The sequence below is a fragment of the Ursus americanus genome, chromosome 27 (genome assembly GCF_024610735.1).
Source record: "Ursus americanus isolate L20-20 chromosome 27, mUrsAme1.1.p, whole genome shotgun sequence".
Lineage (NCBI taxonomy): Eukaryota > Metazoa > Chordata > Mammalia > Carnivora > Ursidae > Ursus > Ursus americanus.
In genome coordinates this window covers 40,808,520-40,827,871 of record NC_142153.1, presented here as the reverse complement: position 1 = coordinate 40,827,871, position 19,352 = coordinate 40,808,520, and the positions used below count along the sequence as shown (strand labels likewise).

At 41.7% G+C, this 19,352-nt stretch overlaps 1 protein-coding gene across 2 annotated transcripts in view; it reads right to left on the bottom strand.

The window, feature by feature from the left end:
• The window catches only part of FAM149A (family with sequence similarity 149 member A), a 46,017-nt gene that overhangs the window by 13,235 nt on the left and 13,430 nt on the right, over positions 1 to 19,352 (bottom strand). Inside the window, exons 1-6 of one of the 2 annotated variants that reach the window (XM_045785754.2) lie at positions 9,488 to 9,636; positions 5,617 to 5,727; positions 5,224 to 5,362; positions 3,238 to 3,380; positions 1,399 to 1,524; positions 577 to 747 (exon numbers count right to left, since the gene is read on the bottom strand). In XM_045785754.2, the coding sequence (XP_045641710.1) occupies positions 577 to 747; positions 1,399 to 1,524; positions 3,238 to 3,323 (383 nt within the window). In that variant the 5' untranslated portion in view covers positions 3,324 to 3,380; positions 5,224 to 5,362; positions 5,617 to 5,727; positions 9,488 to 9,636. Of the gene's footprint in view, positions 1 to 576; positions 748 to 1,398; positions 1,525 to 3,237; positions 3,381 to 5,223; positions 5,363 to 5,616; positions 5,728 to 9,487; positions 9,637 to 19,352 lie in introns of those variants that run through there. The other variant, XM_045785753.2, reaches the window with a different exon arrangement.

The following is a 19,352-nucleotide window of genomic DNA, read 5'->3' as shown; positions in this document are numbered from 1 at the left end:
TAATTACTAAAAGTATCAATGGTTAACGTTAAAATACTGCTATCGTCTATTTACCTGGCTCTCTCTCTAATATGCACACACATGTACATTATGCATGTATAAACATAACATTCTTTTTAAAAAAGCACATTGTTACTTTTTGATGTACCCATTTTCAATCACAGGCAACTTTTTATTATTCAATATTTGTAGCTTTTATCGAAGAACCAATTCAAGTCTGTATTTAGTGCAGAGACTGGGCCTTCCCTTTGCCCTCCAGAAGGGCAGCCTGGAGTCCGCAGGGAATGAAGGCCACTAGGAGCCTTGTCCACTTTCACCAGCATGCTGAACACGATTCTTGTTTTCTAGCTGTGCCATGTTGCCAAAAAACAAAGCAGGGGCTGGGAAGCACTGATCTAGCACAGACATATGCTGCTAGGGATTTAAAGCTTTAGGGAGTATATTATTCTCAAAAGAATGGAAAATCTTTTGGGCAAGTGAAAAATATAGAAAACACTAAATGAGCATATAACCAAAATAAATGCCAAGTAAATTAATATTATTACACTAAGTCAATGTCAAATAAATCCTACTTACTCTTCTTTTCTGTCAAAAGCAAAATATTCTTCAATCTTTCCATCTACGTCATATACCTCTTCTTCCTGGGGTGAGCCTGCCGTTAGGCCAGCAACCCCTGGGCCTCCGGGGCCTGGCAGGGCAGGGGGTGAGCACACCTCGGGGAGTATTTGAGAGCCAGAGACGCACAACCTATGGGGAGAAGCAGATCCTCTGTGAGAGTTTGTAGAATGTCAAGAATATAATGCTTGCAAGATTTTGGCGAGTCTTTAAATTATCCATCAAGTATAGAATCCCAGACAAAAAAAAAATTGCCTATTACATTTGATAAAATCATATCCTTAAAAGCAACATTTTAACACAAGCATCACTAAAAATTTTAATGGCCTCTTAAATGCTAAAATTACTCTATGAGTTTGCATCCCCTTTGCTGATATAAAATAATGTCATGGCACAGTTCCAAATACGCGTGACTGGCATAGAGGGACTTATCAGGAGAAAATGGCACAGAACTTTATTTCTTCTGCTATTGAGTTGGAGCTTAGGATCCATCACATGGGTTAGTTTTTGATTTTGCATGTAGCCCAGCCTTTCAGAGTCTTTGAAACAAAAGTTCAAGAGTTAACTTCCTTGTTATCTGTATTATACACACTCTCCATCATCATCATCATCGTCAATCTAGAATCAGAAACATCTTGGGAGAAAAAACGCTCTCTACCTGCCCTTCACTGAAGTCTAAGTTTCCAATCAGTGGAGCCGAGGCTCATGGCTAAGACAGACCTGAAAAAAGTATAACTAAAATGAAATTAAAAATACTTTCAAAAGCAACTTATAGGAACCTACTGTCTGCTGTTGTGGTTGTGTCCACAGGCATCTGAGAAGGGTTTGTGGACCACGGAACGAGGCTCGCTGCCCTGGAAATGTTGGAACCCTTCATCAGTTGGCACGATGAGCTGTCTTCCTAATACTCTGCAAGGTAGAACAAGGGAAAAAAGGAACTAACTAAGAATTCTTTATTGGAAAAAGGAAAAATGCTTTGCAATGTTGAAAGTCAGATGACACAGTATTTTGAAGGCATGTGTATGAAGTGATAAAGGAAATACTGGTACGTGAGAAGCACAATGGTGTCGAAGAGAAAGCACGGGCTTTGAGGGAGCGGGACACACTGTTCTTGCTACTGACGAAGAGATCTGAGGCAAAGTTCTCAGGCCCTCTAAGCCACTGATTTCATCTGTTTGCTGTTTGTACTCGAGACACAACAATAGTTACCTGGAGGACTGGTGAGTGGTTTAGAGATAACGTGTATTAGGTTCAGACAGGTAGAGTAATGCTGGGCACACAGGAGCTCTCTGAAACTGTGAACTAATATCTACACAATGACTAACAGTCTACAGATATACACACCTGGCTTACGTTCCTTGCAGTCTTTTCTTTTCCCACCCTCCCCTCCTTCATTTTTATCTTAACTACATAAGACAAGAGGGCCAGGAGCAGGTGTGAGCTCCTGGCTTTTCGGTAAGTGCCCCATGCCTAGAAAAGTGAGCATCCACAATTCATAGCGGGCGGACGTATTAAACTCTTCAAGACAGAGGGCTTACGAAGGGCTGAATAGAAAGATTTAAAGTCTACTTAGTTGAGGTTTTTTTTTTAAGTTACCTAGTGGAGGTAACCAGAAAATCCATCTACATTTGCATGAGTGCTCTAATCTATTCTCCCCAGATGTAATACAGAGAGAATTCTGATAACAGAGATGGATTTTTCTCCTAAGTGGGTTTGGTTGAATCACTGAAAGAAGAAAAGCTTTCCTTCAGACCCAATCTATATTCTCCAACTTTGATATTAAAAAACAAACGATCCTGGGGGGCGCCTGGATCAGTTAAGCATCCGACTCTTGATTTCAGCTCAGGTCTTGATCTCAGAGTCCTGAGTTCAAGACCCACTTTGGGCTCTGCACTGGGCATAGAGTCTACTGAAAAAGGATAAATTTAAAAATAATGATAATTAGGGGCGCCTGGGTGGTTCAGTCGTTAAGCTTCTGCCTTTGGCTCAGGGCGTGGGATCGAGGCCTGGGATCAAGCCCCGCATTAGGCTCCCTGCTCTGCTGGGAGCCTGCTTCTTCCTCTCCCACTCCCCATGCCTGTGTTCCCTCTCTCGCTGGCTGTCTCTCTGTCAAATAAATAAATAAAATCTTTAAAAAAAATTTAAAAAAATAATAATTAATTAAAATTTCAGGGGGATTTAAAAAAAATTAGTGCTCCTTCCTACTTAAGGAATCTTGGTTAGTTAGGAAGATTTATCTATCCAATCATTCAGCAAATAATTACTCTGTTCCTCCCCCACCCCAACCCCGAGTACTGTCCTCAGCTCTGACGACGGACCTGTTGCTCACATTCAGCTAAAGGATCACTCCTACCACTCTAGAGTGTGTTACGTATGTAATGCCTTCCTGAACGTGAGCTAGTTTGCTTCTCACAAGGCAAGACGCACTTGAGTATCTGGAATGTCCCAATATTTCCTCAGGCACCATTTCGAAGGCTATGCTTTCTTAGTAAAGACGTGTTCTGGATACATTTTTTGACAGGACAATCGCTTTCAGTCAAAATATAGTAACTGTATTAAACAGGCCAGGAGTGGGTGGTTCCAGAATCCATTTCGGAGAGTTACTACGAACAACTTCCCTACCTCAGATGGAGGGATCTTCTTGCCCACTCACTGCATTCGGCCACTAGATTCTGAGTCTGAGGGCTTACTTTCCCTTCAAATAACATTTCCTCCACCTCCCAGAACAGCTGCTGGACTTTCTGTGCGTTGGCTTTGTCAAACTCCTAAAATGGAAATGCACATTTAGTTACAAGACGACAAGCTGTACAAACACAGCCTTCCTAGTCATTAACATACAAATTTAAAGTGCCTGTTATATAGGAAAAACTACGACATGATAACAAGAATGTGGACTTTGCACTCAGACATACCAGTGACCCTCGTTGTTAAATAGCGATCATTTCTACCACATGCGTTATGAGACTTATTTGGAATTTTACACAGGTATATATGCATATTGACGGACATTGATACACTCACATGTACACACACCTACGTATCTGTATGCATATACGCACATATATGTACACGGACACAAGTCCCTCAGATGGCTGAGCGTGACACAGCCAAGCACAGCTGCAACATACCGGCTAGATTTTCTTCTGATGCTATGACTGAAAAGGAAAATGACCTTTATGCGAAGGGCCATTTGCCTTCTTTTAATGAAGAGCCCTGGCTATCTTTCTTTTTTTTTTTTTTTTGTCCCTTCACTTTTATTTGTTAAATTTGAGGGAACACAAGCAGGGGCAGTGGGAGAGGAAGAAGCAGGCTCATAGCGGAAGAGCCTGATGTGGGGCTCGATCCCATAACGCCGGGATCACGCCCTGAGCCGAAGGGAGACGCTTAATGACTGCGCCACCCAGGCGCCCCCTGGCTATCTTTCTTTTAGGGCTGTGTGAACCTAAAATCTCACCCACCGCTCAGAGCAACAAGGTGCACATTCAGGTTGCTCGACCTGATTGAGATGGTCAAACTGCACCGATTTGCGTAGAACGAGACTCAATATTTGTTTTGCATCTTCCCTTGAACTGATACTAAACCAGATTCCCAGACAGCAGGGGAGCTGAATGATCTCTTTTGTGATGCAAATTGGGTAAAAACTAATAATAAACTAATATTATTTGCCTCTGGGGAGGGGACCAGGTGGTTGAGGTGAGTAAAAGGGCTTGCTTTCGATGTTCTCTCTTTTGGCTTTTGTTGCTTTTTGCAAATATTACCTATCAAAAAAGTTAAGGTTTTTAAATGAAAAGCAATTGTAGGGCCTGAAGTCATTTCAGTTCTATAAATGGAAGCACAAGAATCTCCCTGGAGAATTACATAAAAACGTGTACTGGAGGAATCGCAGAATTGAGACCATACAAAGCAAGGGTCCTCCTCCTTCTTCCCACCTGCAGACGCAGGGGAGGGAGGGTGGGGGCTGCTTATCACAGGTGAGCCCGGCCCATCTTGCTGGGAAAGGCCTGAGTGGTTTGGAGCGGACTCCTTCCAGTGCCCCTCTTGCTGCTGTGAGGAGCCCAGCTATTACACTGCTGGCCCCACCCAAGGAAGTGGATCCACGCGTGCCTTCCAAGGGGCGAGCTGCTTTCAAGACAGCAAAGAAACCAGAACACACAACAAAAAAGAGCAAGAGTCAGAGGTGACGGAGGTCCTTATGCAGCCACAAGGGCTTCACAAAACGCTGGGTCCTTATTCTCAGGGGCACTTGAGAGGATAAAGAGGCAGGAGACAGCGGCTGGCAGTATGCCCACCAAAAACCTGAGCTGGAGACTCAGGTCCACACAGCGAAGAATTCCACTCCCACAGAGAACAGAAAAAGGGTTGAAGTTAGCAGCTTCTGCTAGGGTGAGAGGTGAAAGTAAAAGATCTGATTTAGAATATCGGGGGGAAATTTCCTATATTTTTAAGTTTTTCCATGGTGTGACACATAAACACGTTCATAGGGTTGTATGTGTATGTGTGTAATAGGTAATGCTTTCATAATTGGTAAAAGGATTATTGCAAAGTAAGAAAACAATACTTCATTATAAATTGTAATCACGGAATTATACAAAAGAGGCTGAGACATACGTCATCTCTCCAAGAGTAAATGGAGCTCCTCTCAGTTGATAAGCCAGTGGTAGAACTCTGTGTCCCAGACCCAGACCAAGAGTTGCGGGCGCCGGCCGGCGTGGGGCTGCCACTTGACCGAAATGACGACCCAGAATCACTGCAGAGACAAACATAAGCCACATAAAGACCATTTCCTGGGAAGAGATTAAACTAGAAGTGGTTTTGCTTCTCTGAGCTGATTTTAAAACTGACTTTAAAACATTTATGCAATGTAACATTTCATTAGACTAAAAATGAAATTTTTTTTTTAACTCTTAGAAATGCATGGCCAATCACTGATTTCGCTTCCTATATTCATTATGGGCATGTTTTGATTCAGCAATCAGAAGCATGCACCACGTTCATTCTTACCAGGTGTATTTATCAATGGCTTTCTGCACATTGCTTGTAAAATGTGTAGGTAAAGGATCTTTGCTTTTCACAGCCAAACTTCGCTTTCCAGATCCTTCCAACAGTCCTCTCCTGAAAAATAAAATAAAATATGAAAAGTATCTCTAATGTCATAGTTTTATTCATGAAAACTTTTAAAACGTCCTTCTGCATAAAGTTGCTCCTCTCCTCTTACCATGCTCCCCCTAAACACACACACACAATATATACCCTCAGGAAACTGAGGCCTGGGACCTTACCATTCTTATTTTTCTTAGAACAAGGTTGCCATGAACCTACATGCCCCTTTAGTTAAACAAAACAAAACAAAACACCAAAAAAACAACTTTTTGTGACTTTAGCCAGACTCGTAAAAGTTGCCCAAAACTCTGGGCAGACACAGAGTCACTCTGAGGCAAATGCAACATGAGCTGGATTTCAGGTCCCACTTGTCCTTTAACCAGTGACCAGTGCCCTTGTGATTACAAAAGCAACCAGCCTTCCTGGAAAAAAAATCGATAATTCTGTAGTAATTCTGAAATATATTAAATATTAAATGCTCTTTAATCACTAAACACATGAAGAATTGAAATAATGACTGATGTACACAAACAATAATTCATTTTAATTTGGTGCCGTTGTTTGGTTTGTAGCCTGATGTCTAGAGAGTTTTAAAATATTAAAATTAATGGAAAACTAACGCAGAAGAAATCTCTAAACTTTAAATAAGTTACTGAGCCTGACTGGTGTAGGAAAGTTAGTGTTAATCATTAAAATGCCCTTTCAGTGAACCTCTTAAAACATTTCCTTCCCTCTTTGTCAAAGTAGCTTCCTAATGTTTAACAGTAAACATCTTGTATTTTTTTGTGGAAATAATATTTTCCCATATAAATTACACATATTTTATATTAACTGAAGATATGGTCGTGATTTGGGGAAAAAATGTCAACTTTCAATATTTCTAACAGGGATACCACAGGAACATTTGTTTAAAAAAGTTTGCTATGTCATCAATTAAAATGGTGCCTAATTTACAGCATCTGTATTTTTTTTTTTAAAGATTTTATTTATTTATTCGACAGAGATAGACACAGCCAGCGAGAGAGGGAACACAGCAGGGGGAGTGGGAGAGGAAGAAGCAGGCTCATAGCGGAAGAGCCCGATGTGGGGCTCGATCCCATAACGCCGGGATCACGCCCTGAGAGGAAGGCAGACGCTTAACCGCTGTGCCACCCAGGCACCCCCAGCATCTGTATTTCTGAACATAAGTGGAGTTTTAAAAAATATTAATACAGGGAATAAATTCTGCCCTTAGTTATGTCCCTATAGTACTCCACAACAAATGGAATTTGAAAACCAAGTTCATTACTACAGAGGTTAGGAAGAGCCTCTGCCTTCCATACATATGTCTTGTATGAGAAAAGAACAGAATTGCATATTTTTCCCTCCTTATTGCTCACATGCCTTAAGTACAATCGAGCAGTTCTGAGGATAAAGGTGCTAAGAGAAAAGAATACAGGACAAGCTTTTATGCTAATAAATGGCTTTACCTTTGCCTTGTTCACTTGCTGCAAAACCACCAATTACTTATCATTTCCATGCGACTCAATAGCTCTTTAAATAAACAAAAATACTTATGATAAAAAAGGGACATTCAACTAAAAATTACATCAAAAAGAGTTGCTTTGAGCATTAAGAAATATATGCTAGCATATGAGTTAACCTGCTTCTTACTGGGAGATAATTTGGAACCTCAGGGTGGTGAATTAAAATAAAATATGTTCCTTCGCAGTAATCTGTATAAGAGGGGCGCCTGGGGGGCTCAGTCGCTTAAGCACCGGCCTTCAACTCAGGTCATGATCTCGGGGTCCTGGGATCAAGTCCTGCATCTGGCTCCCTGCTCAGCAGGGGTCTGCTTCTCCCTCTCCCTCTGTCTGCCGCTCTGCCTACTTGTGCTCCCTCTCTCTCTGGCAAATAAATAAATAAAATCTTAAAGCAATAATCTGCATGAGAATAACAAAGGTTGGTTAGAATCCTGCTCTGCCCCTGACAGGCTATGCGCTCCAAGTTGCTTCTCTCCTGGACCCCATACACGCACCTGTAACACAGAGACAATACCGTCAACGTTTTCCTACAGTTGTGAGACCTGACTTAAAAGAATGCCTGTCACACAGAGATGCTCAATGTTCGCTGGAAGAATCAATAGGTAAAGATTAAATTAGTGAGCCAAACAAAGAACATGTTTTTTCTCCATAAACTCATGCTTACTGCAGAAGAGTGCATTGTGACCAGACCCAAACATACTCTCCCAGCTCAAGACATTTCTGGAGATTTGTTTATCCTGTATAAAGACAGAAAATTCACAGCTCTTGGAGTAACTGCTTCTCCCAAAGCGACTTTTACAACTAAAGGGCCAGATGAAATGGTTTCTTGCTTTCAGCTCCTCCTCTCCTTTTGTGCGACTGGAAAACAGAATTCACTAAGCAGACCCATGGCTGCTTGTTTTGTTTCCAATGAACAATAATCTCTTCCTCCAGGAAATTCACCTTTTTTGGGGGGAGGGGGCGGGAGAGGAGGCAGGCTTTCCAACCTGAGAAAATGATTGACAAAATGAAAGAACTACTTCCTCTCTTCATATAACATCGTATCTCCTTCTAAAGTCTATTTCTGTGGAACTTTTTTAACTTGAGAGGTCGTTTGACCACAGGGTTCAGAAAAATTCTAAAGAGGAACTTGAGCCTGTTGATGCAATGACTACCAAAGGTCACCAAGAAGATAGGGATAGAGCTGCTCCCTGGACCCAGGCCAACGGCATGTCTCTCCAGGGACCCCAAATTACTGACATTGTTAACTAAAAACAGAATCTATACAATTTGCCTTTGGGTTTTCCTTTTATGATCTGCTTTGAATATTGCATTTCTCTCCCCTAACCAATCATTGTACTGTTATTTCATGAATGACATTGAGCATTTTTAATTCCCTGTGAACTATCAATTCCTACATAAACGATACCGTCTAAAAAAGTATACAGGATTTTTAGGATGTGTCCAATAAATACCTTAAAACTTGAAAGCGGTGGAATGTCTATTAAGCTTTTATTACGTTATACATAGACATATAAATTTTACACTAGTTCCTGTCTATTCTGCTGAAATTTTAGAGACGTTTAAAAAAAACTGCTAATGGGTACATTTAAGGCTGTTCATTTGGAAACAGGACCTGGGTTTTAGGACAGACTGAAGTGCACCCATTGAACATATCGGCCCTAACTTGTCAGTGCATCAAAGTGAAGCCTGAGTCCCAATCTCCATGAGTCACTCATTTCCAGTGTCAAATGACTCTAGTATCTATTTTTACTTTTTAAAATTTGCCTCTTGATAGCCCACAAACCTCTGCCATTTTGCCTTGTAGACATTCAATATTAAACAGTGATCGAAGCTTCCAAAATTCTGTATTTCTGCTTAAAAGCATTGCTCGAAATGAACACTTGTATTCTGAAAGCGCTGAAATGCACGATGGTTTTCTGGGTGGACTGGCTCTCACGAAGCCCCTCCCCTCTTCCCAAAAAACACCAGCGCCGCCCAGACTTAATACAAGCACATCCTAGAAGCTGCCGGGGCTCTGGGACTGGTGGAGAACCTGTCATCTCAGACGAGACGGATGCCTCTCGGTGCAAGTGAGCAGCTTCGACTGGGAAAGCCGGATGATGTCAGCGCGAGAGATTTCATGAATGGATGCGGGGACACAGACCCGATGGATTCCAGCTTTGCAGCCAGGAAAAAATTCGCACACATGGCACAAAAACATGACACGACAGAAAGTTCATCGCATCTTCCCGGCCAGAGAGACTTACCCAATCACAATCAGCCCCAGGCCCGGGCTCGCGTCCCTGGGGTCCGGCCCCGAGCCCCGAGGCCTGGGCGCCTCCGGGCGCTGACACCCGGCGCGGGCCCCCTGCAGGCGGCGGGCGGCCGTGCGCCCCCGCGCCCCCGGGGCCTTGGCTCCCCGCCCGCCCAGCCCTGCGCGCCCAGCCCGCTAGCCCTGCACGGGCAGCCGAGTCGCGCCCGGGAAGCTCGAGCCTTGAGCTGCGCGGCCAGGGGCGCTCCGGGCCGGGTCTGCACGGCCCATGGGCGCGGCTGCTCGCCGGGCGCCCCGACTGCCTTCCCCTCCAGGTCCTACGGCCCCGCACCGGTCAGATTCCGGCGCGGCTGGGCGACGCCTCCCGTGTCCTCCGCGCACGCCCTTCCCGCCTCCACCTCGGCCGCAGCGCCCTCCGCGGAGGTCGGCCTGGGCCAGGCGGCGGATCTCCAGCGCTCCCCGCCCCGCCCGCCGCCTCCCTGCCCTGCGTCCGCCCCCGCGTTCCCAGGAACCTAACCTTGGAAAAGTCCTGCTGCCAGAGGCCCGATTTCAAAATCCAGTGACCTGAGCTTTGGCCGCAGGCCACTGGTCCTCTTGGCACCCGCCCTCCCTCCGTCCCTCCCTAAGCCTCCAGTGCGCACCGTCTGGTCTTCTCACCCTTCCCCGAGGCCTGTCTGGGCGGGAGGGTCTGTCCCGACAGGTGTTTGCCATCCTTAATTCTTTTAACTGGAGAAAGACCGAGAACTACAGAAAGATTTCACCTATCCCCCTCCTCCCATCAAAGGATTCCTAGTTGGGCAGCGTTGCGGTGGGGAGGGTAGGCAGAAGGGAAGTTAAAAAAAAAAAAAAATTGAAGTCTCAGACCTGGTAAATGCAAGATGCTAACCTGATTAACAGAATCTCTAGGTCTAATTAAGCGCCAAAGATTTGTCTCCCTTCATGTTCCCTCTCTCCATCTTCAAATAGATGCTTTATCTCATCCAAGCCAATAACTTTTCAACAAAGCAGCGAGCGTACCTGTGTTTATGTTTATGGATACGTGCTTGTCTTAATCTTGGAGTCGAACAACTAATTATGCCAGGACCAAAGTCACTGGACCCCATGTCGTGAGACAGCAAAATGACCAAGCCACCGTATTCATAAACTGAAAGAAGTAGGAATGATTTGGTTGAAGGTACATAAGCAGGTGTCCAAGTGTGGGCCCTCCATAGGCATGCCTTTCCCACCAAGCGGTTTCTAGTAATTGCAGTGAATGCGATGGAGGCCGGGACTCCGCAGCCGCGCTGCAGCCACGCTCGCCATTGATCTGAGACCTTTCAGTCTGAACAGGTCCAGAGAAGCCCGCCGACTCCTCCTGCTGAGCGTCCTGCGTGCACAGAGCTACACCACGCCTCTCCCACTTATTAGGGGAAAATCTGGCTTGTTTATTTTTAATCTGACTTTTAAGGAACAACCCGAAGAGGAAGGTAACAAACCACTACCAACAACGACACCATCCATTTCTGGAAATACTGGAATCCTCACCACATTTACCACCACTAATAATCAGTTTTGAAGTGATATTTAAATCCGAAAATTAATAAGATTTTAAATCCTGATCCACACATATGTGTATATACGTGGGGAGCGAGTGTGCAGGTGTGTGTCCGTCAGGAAAACGGATGGTGTCTGAAGTAACCTCATACCCACTAATACTATTGGTATGTGAAGGGAGACTTGACAGAAACAAAAGGAAGAAGGTTATGATCCCAATACATGCTGCTTTATATGTATGTTGTTTTGTTTAATTTTTTAACACCCATGCTAGGTAAATACTGTCATCCAATTTTACTGATGAAAACACTGAAGGCAGGGACCCTGGGGGCTCAGTCGGCTAAGCGTCTGCCTTCAGCTCAGGTCATGAGCTCAGGTCATGATCTCAGGGTCCTGGGATCGAGTCCTGGGTCGGGCTCCCTGCTCAGTGGGGATCCTGCTTCTCCCTCTGCCTGCTGCTCTCCTGCTTGTGCCCTCTCTCTCTGTCTCTCTCTCTGACAAAAAAGTAAATAAAATCTTTAAAAAAAATGCTGAAGGCAGAGACCTTAAGTAAAATGTTCCAGGTCACTCAACTAGGATGTGGCATGTGTGGGTGTCTGTGTGTCTGTGTGTCCCAGGTATCTATTCCTGCACAACAAACCACCCCGAATTTAGTGCATTAAAACAAGTCATTTTGTTATGCTCACAAACCACAGAAGTCAGGAATTCTGTCAAGACTTGGCTGGTGAATTGTCTGCTCCGCTGCTCCACAGCGGCATTGTGGCTCCGTGGCATGGTGGTTCCGAGGCATTCAACTGGCCTCTGGGCTGGGCTGGAGATTCCAAGGATGTGACCCACATCATATCTAGCTAGCACTTTAGGGCGGAGGGATGGCTGGAAGGCTGGGCACAGATGGGCCCTCCTCTCATGTAGTCTCGGGACCTCCCTGGGTAATCTCTCCAGCAGGGCAGTCAGAATTCCCACATGGCAACTCAGGCTCTAAGAAACCAAGGCAGGAGCTGTCAGCTCTGTTAAAGGCTGGCTCTGAATGGGCACAGAGCCACTGACATTGTCCTCCATTATCAAAGCGTTCACAGATTCAAAGCGTTGGAAAATAGAACCTATCTCTCAATGGGAAGCGTGCCAAAGCACATTCTCGCTCTCCCATGTCCACTTTCTGTCCAGACATTATTTACATTCCTCCCCCACATGCACAATATACTCAGGCTGCTCAGAATTCCCTAGAATGTGATCATTTCAATCATGTCCAAGTGAGGATGAGTTGGCTCCTCCTTGGGGGCATTTCCTCTGGATCTGAAGACCTTGTGAACTAAAGAGATAAGCCAGTGGCCTCCTGCATGCACAACGCATAGTGGAGAGACAGAGACTGAAGAATCACAGCTAGCACTGGGATCCCAAAGAATGGGCAATGGGGACACAGTGGTCACCGGTCCACGGCTATTTGAATCCAAGCAGGCTCCTGTTTCCGATTTCTTCATTAGGACCCACTTCTGCTCCCTGGCTTCCTCCCAGCTCTTCACTCTGCCTTCTGGGCTCTTGCTTCCACCCTCTGAGTTCTCCTCATGAGGAAGACACGGCCCAGGTTTGCAACAAGTAGGCCCTCAGCCTGCTTCCTTCCAGAGTCGCTTCTAGTCCAAGCTGGTCGCACTTCTACCCCTCCTCTAATGCAATCCCCTCACATAACCTATGTGCTTTTCTTTGGATTTCTTCAGGGTTCACTCCATCAGCTGTAAGCCACTCTGACTTTTCTTTCTGGGACAGGTCACTGGGGCACCTTGGAGGCTGCCATGGGACAAGGCTCTTAAGCCCCTAAGTCTTCCTGAGGCTTTTAGTTAGCCAAACCTTTGGTTTCACCTTTACCGCTGCCCCAGATCTGATCTGTGCCTGGAGGTCGTTTCTTAATTTTGTTCTGAGAAATTGTGAGGTTGAAACAGCTTACTTTCCAAACCCAACAAGTCCTGGCTCTTATATTTCCTGTGAATTCTGCTCCCAAACTGGACAGTTCCTTCTTTAGTGCCTAGCTCTCTTCTCTCAAATTTCAAAACCCAAAGCAACATTGATTGAGAGCCAAAAGTCCTACGATCTTCCCGCTGGATTGGTCTGGAGCAGTGTGCTCTGGGAGAAATAGAACAGAATTTTAAATTTTCTAGTATCTGGTACCCACATTCATAAAGTTAAAATAAACAATTGAAATTAATGTTAATAATATATTTCATTTAATCCAATATATCTAAAATATTATCATTTCAACATGGAATCAATTTAAAAATTATTGGGATATTTTAAATACTTTTTTTAATGGGGGGATACTATCTTTGAAATCCAGCATGTATCTATACTTATAGCACGTCTCAGTTAGGACTAGCCACATTTCAAGTGCTCATTCACTGCATGTAGCTAGTGGTGTCGGTATTGCACACGAGCTCTAGAGTATAAAATCCCTTGACTTTTATTTTTAATATGGCTTAAACATTTTAAGACTCCATCTTTCTTAGGCAAGCTTGAAATTGTGAGAGAGAGAGAGATATATATATATGTATGTATATATATATATATTCTCTTCTAAATACACATATATTCCATGTAGTTGTCATAAACATCATCAATACACAGTTAGAGGCTTAACTGCATATCAGAACTGAAAGCTACTGATCCTGTGAGTTCATCCTTAAAGACACATTGAAATTTATATAGGCAGACAAAAATTCGTTAAAAAAAAGAATTAAAACTGTTCTACATTTGAATATGATTTATAAAAGAAAAACATTTTTCTCAATGTGATTTGTACTTGTTGCTTATAATTTTTCATCCTTTATTGATTACTTAAACCATAATTGAGAACTGAAAGTAAAAAGCTATTTCCACGTTCTTGTCTGAGTGTCTTACATTCTAATGGGGGCAGGGGGCTTGGGATCAATAATCACAGTAATTAAATAGGAGACCTCAATTCCTAAAATAAGGATATCAGGACCTGCCTTAGCCTGTTTTGGAGAGTTCACTAGGATGAAATGAAATTGTGCATGTGATCACTCTCTGAAAATCTATTGGTAATTTAATAACACATCAATAGTTACGAGCAACATTTACATTGCCTAAAAATTGACCTGATTTCAAATTCTGTCTTTTCTTTGCCCTTGCCAGGCAATCCTGAGCGTGTACCAATTCTCTGAGCATAAGCTGTCGAAAGCAAGTCTAGTATTATTCTCTTCCTTGTAGAGTTGTATGAGTTAGAGGTGATTTTTGGAAAGTGCATGTAGATGTCTAACATATTGTGACTTAAATTATTCTCCCTTTCAGCTCTGGAAACATTGAGTTACTTCCAGTGACAGTTTAAAAACAAAACGGAGTGGAGAGTACGCTTTTGTTCGTTTTACTCTTATGCAGTTGCAATATACAAATGTTGCATAGAGCCTTTTATATTAATGCAGTACAGGCAGCCTTGCCCTCGCACGGTATCACGTAAACTGAAACTGTGCGTATCAAAACTTGCTTTGCAAATAGATTCACATAGACACACATGTATTTTCTCTGTCCGCCACCATGCTGTCCCCAGTAGCAATGAGCACACCCAGCACCCAGATCTTGGAGTCTAGTACCATTCTCCAACAGGAGGAGCCAGGGTTCCTTGGAGAAAGATGATTCGAGGGCTGGGGCAGGGAAAATATAAGAATGTACCTGGAGCATTCATAGTGTCAGAAAATAAGGAAGTACTCAGAAACCTACAAAAGAGTGGGGGCATGTCAGAGGGACTTGGGAGCCAACCTGAAGGAACCCTGAATGGCTAAAACTGAAACAATTTGAGTAACAAAATAAATAATGTGGTATTCAGTTACAATCCAAAGAACAAAATAAATACCTACAAGTACATACTGATACAAAAAATGAATGAACAAATAAATAAATGGGGGGAAAGGTGAATCTCCTACAGAAGAATTATAAATGAATTATGTAATTGCTCCTTCTTTCAGGAGATGGAGTGTAACACCTCCTACCCTCAACCTTGAGTGTGGGCTTGATTCCAAAGAGTAGAGTACAAAAAGGGGGCAAGACAACTTTATAGGGGAAAAACCTGACAAGCACTCCCTCAGCCAGGTGATCAAGGTCAGCATCATTAGTGATGAGTCATGATGATAGCACGTCCTTAAGAAGATATGAAGATGATGTCACTTCATCTCTGTGGTCTTCCTCCCAGAAACCCATAATTGCAGCCTAATCATGATAAAAATGTAAGACAAATTCTAATCAAGAAACATTTTATAAAATACTGTGCTCTTCAAATTTTCAAGGTCATCGAAACAAGGAAAGTCTGAGAGATTGTCTCAAACCAGCGAATACTAAGGAGACATGATGATTAAATGTAATATGGTATCCTGGATAGGATCTTGGAACAGAAGGAGGACATTGGGGGAAAACTGGTTGTAATGGCTAACTCCAAATCAGTGGACTTTGAACAAAGCAGATTATCCTCCATAATGTGGGTGGGCCTCATCCAACCAGTTAAAGCCCTTAATAGAACAAAGACTGACTTTCCTTAAGCAAGATGGAATTCTGCGAACAGACTGCCTTTGGACTCAGACTGTCACTCTTCCCCAGGTCTCCAGCCTGCCAACCTACCCTGCAGCTTGTAGACTTATCAAACCTCCACCATCATGTCACTCTTCCCCAGGTCTCCAGCCTGCCAACCTACCCTGCAGCTTGTAAACTTATCAAACCTCCACCATCATGTCACTCTTCCCCAGGTCTCCAGCCTGCCAACCTACCCTGCAGCTTGTAGACTTATCAAACCTCCACCATCATGTCACTCTTCCCCAGGTCTCCAGCCTGCCAACCTACCCTGCAGCTTGTAGACTTATCAAACCTCCACCATCATGTCACTCTTCCCCAGGTCTCCAGCCTGCCAACCTACCCTGCAGCTTGTAGACTTATCAAACCTCCACCATCATGTGAGCCAATTCCTTAAATTAATCTCTCTCTCTCTCAAAATACATCTTTTTATATAAATCTATAAATATAGATGCAGACGTAGACATAAAAACGCATCCTATTAGTTCTGTTTCTCTGAAGAATCCTGGCGGAATGCACCAGCGAAATTGGAATGAACTGTGAATTTGAGTTAATAATAATACATCAATGTTGGTTCATTATTTGTGACAAATGTACCATTATAGTGTAAGATAATAATAGGGAGCAACTTTTCCGCACATTTAAAACTGTTCTAAAATAAAGTCTATTTTAAAAATGCTCGCAATAAATTCTTCTACACCTTTAAATATATTTTACAAGTTAGTGACCACTTTCCAAGAAGACCAATAAAACCACTGTATATTTTATTATTTTAATATGAAGAGTATAATAATCTTATAATGTCTTACATAAACTGTGAAGTCCATAGCTTACAGAAAATTATAGAAAAATGTTGAATTTATATATATATATATATGAGAGAATCTTATATATATATATATAATCTCTTATATATATTATATATATATAATCTCATATATATATATATGAGAGAATCTTAGGCAGACTCCACGCTGGGCTCCATGCTGGGCGATGTGGAGCTCATTCTCACAACCCTGAGATCATGACCTGAGCTGAAATCAAGAGTTGGACACTTAATGAACTGAGCCACCCAGGAGCCCCTAGAATTAAAATATTATTTAACATAAAAATGAAAAAAATTTACCTAGGTAGTAAAATTTATAAGGACATTATTTTTAAAGAATTATAATAAACTACAATAAGTTAGATCTGATATTAAATAACAACAGAAATTTGTTTTATATAAACTTTTTCTAAGAACAGCCTGTGTGAAGCAAAATATAACATTATTTGACTCCTTGGGGACTGAAATGTTTGCGTGCCACCCTTCTAGAGAGCCACTAGATGTCCATCTTTCCCATCTGTTAACACTGAAGAACATGGATTTTAATACCATGTATGTTTTTTCCCCAGATTTAGGATGTAGTGAGTTTTCTCTCCAGTGCAGATATGGAATCCTGTTTGGATCAAAACTCACTATGGCAGTGAACACTATCTAGTATGACAGCTGACAGAAAGTATCAAGATACTAACATTGTCTGTGGATGGAGTGCTGGCACTTTGGTGGCAAATAGGCTCGGGGACCTACACACCTACTTCTAATCCTAACAACACCCTGATGGGTGGCTACTTTTAAGCACAGGAAAGAAAACTGTTTCACAATTAATTCTTTGAAGCGGGGATACTTTTAGTACCATTCTGCAGACTGGTAAACTGAGGCACAAGGAAGTCAAAGACATGACAGAGCCAACATTCTGACTTCAGCTATTGAAGATAAAGCTTATTCAACGCCACACTTCAGTCTTTTACACAGGGCATACACCTCACAAGCGCTCTACCAAAGATCTGGAGAAGCTCAAGCATACTCGCTATATTTAACAAAGCATATAGAAAAGTTTTTAAATTTCGAGGAATGTTGTATCTGAAAAGAGTAACAGAAGGAAAAATTATTAGACTTTAATACGAAGGCTAATAAAAAACTTAGAAAGTCCTATGTAATCTATGAGGTTAACAGCTTACACATAAATATAGAAAGATACAGAATTTGTATTTTATTCAAAACAAAACACCAAAATTGGTCATTCAGAAATCCAATGATTTCTAAATTAGTGCTGCAATCTATTAAGGACAATAATTTTTAGGTAAGATCATATGAAATGGCCAATCATATACTGTTTGAACCAGAAAATCAGAAATTTTATGTGTCAACCTAATACATTGGATAAATGGATTCAATAACTTTCTGTAATCAATATTTTTTTTTACTTTTAAGCATTAACTTTACCATAGTATTATAGTAGAAAGTGATAGAGGAAACAATCTGAAAAATGTTTTATAAGTATTTTTATAAAAAATTCATCAAGCTTTCAAAGCAAAAACACCTAGGTATATTCTATAAAGAATTTAATTTCCTCCACTACAGCACCAATATAGTCAAATTTTTCAAAAAAGTGTGTTTTAGTGTTTAATTTCACTCGTTCTTTTAATTAGTAGAGCAGAAAATGAAGACTTGGTAATAATTCCTAGATCACTATTATAGGTTTCGGTTTATTTGATGTCATTAACATATTAAAATACAGTTGATCCTCATTATTCATGGATTTCTTATTTGTGAATTCACCTTCTTACTAAAATTTATTTGCAATTCCAAAATTAATACTCAGGGTGCTTTCATGCTTATTCACAGACATGCATAGAGCAGCAAAAAACCTGAGTTGCCTGGATTGGATGTTTTCAATTTATGTAAAACAGGGCAGCACTTTACCTTCTTATTTTTGGTTCTAATACTATCAAGTATTATTTTCGTAGTCTGTTTAATGCCATGTGATTGGGGTTTTTTTGCATTTTTGTATTTTTATTTAGTGATTTTGCTGTCAAAATTTGTGGGATACAGCAAAAATAGTGCTTAAAGGGAGATTATAGCATTTAATGCATATATTAGAAAAGATTTAAAATCAATCTTCTAAGCTCCCACCTTAGGAAACTAGAAAAGAAAGAGTAAATGGAATCTAAAGTAAGCAGAAGAAAAGAGATAATAAAAATGAGAGCAGAAATAAAAAAAAATTGAAAACAGGAAATTTAATGGAGAAAATCAATGAAACCAAAAGATGGTTCATTGAAAAGTTTAATAAGAATCAATAAGCCTCTAGCTAGAAAAAGAGAGAGAGAGAGGACACAAATTACTGAAGTCAGAAATGAAACAGGGAATATCAAGACAAATACCATGGACAGTCAAAGTTTAATACAGGAATATTCAGTGCTCAAGATAACCAAGATGGAACAGACCAATTCCTTGAAAGACACAATCTGCCAAAAGTCACACTGGTAGGGAAAACTTAGCTCCAGGTCTGTCAAAAATAGACACATCTTTATATGTTTTTGAAATTACGTTATTAGTGCCTCTAAATTTAGAATTTTCATATCTTCTAATAAAGTGGCCCTTTTATATTTATAAAATGGCCCTTGTTACCTCCACTAATGCTTCTTGTTTTAAAAATTTACTTGGTCTGATATTATAAAAGCTACACCAGCTTTCTTTTCATTAGAATTTACATGTACAAACATGCCATCCATACATTTATATTCAGTATTTCTGTATTCTTATATGTGAATTCTTTCTTTGGGAAACAATATAGAGTTGTTGCTTATAGCTAAATTCAGTGGGTTAAATTTGCTTCTTATGGCAGACTGGGCTGGGTGGCTCAGGCAATCCCAAAACATGCTAATCCAATCAGTAATTAAGAAGATTTAAAACTGGGTTTCAGTCTCTTCGGTGCTGGTCT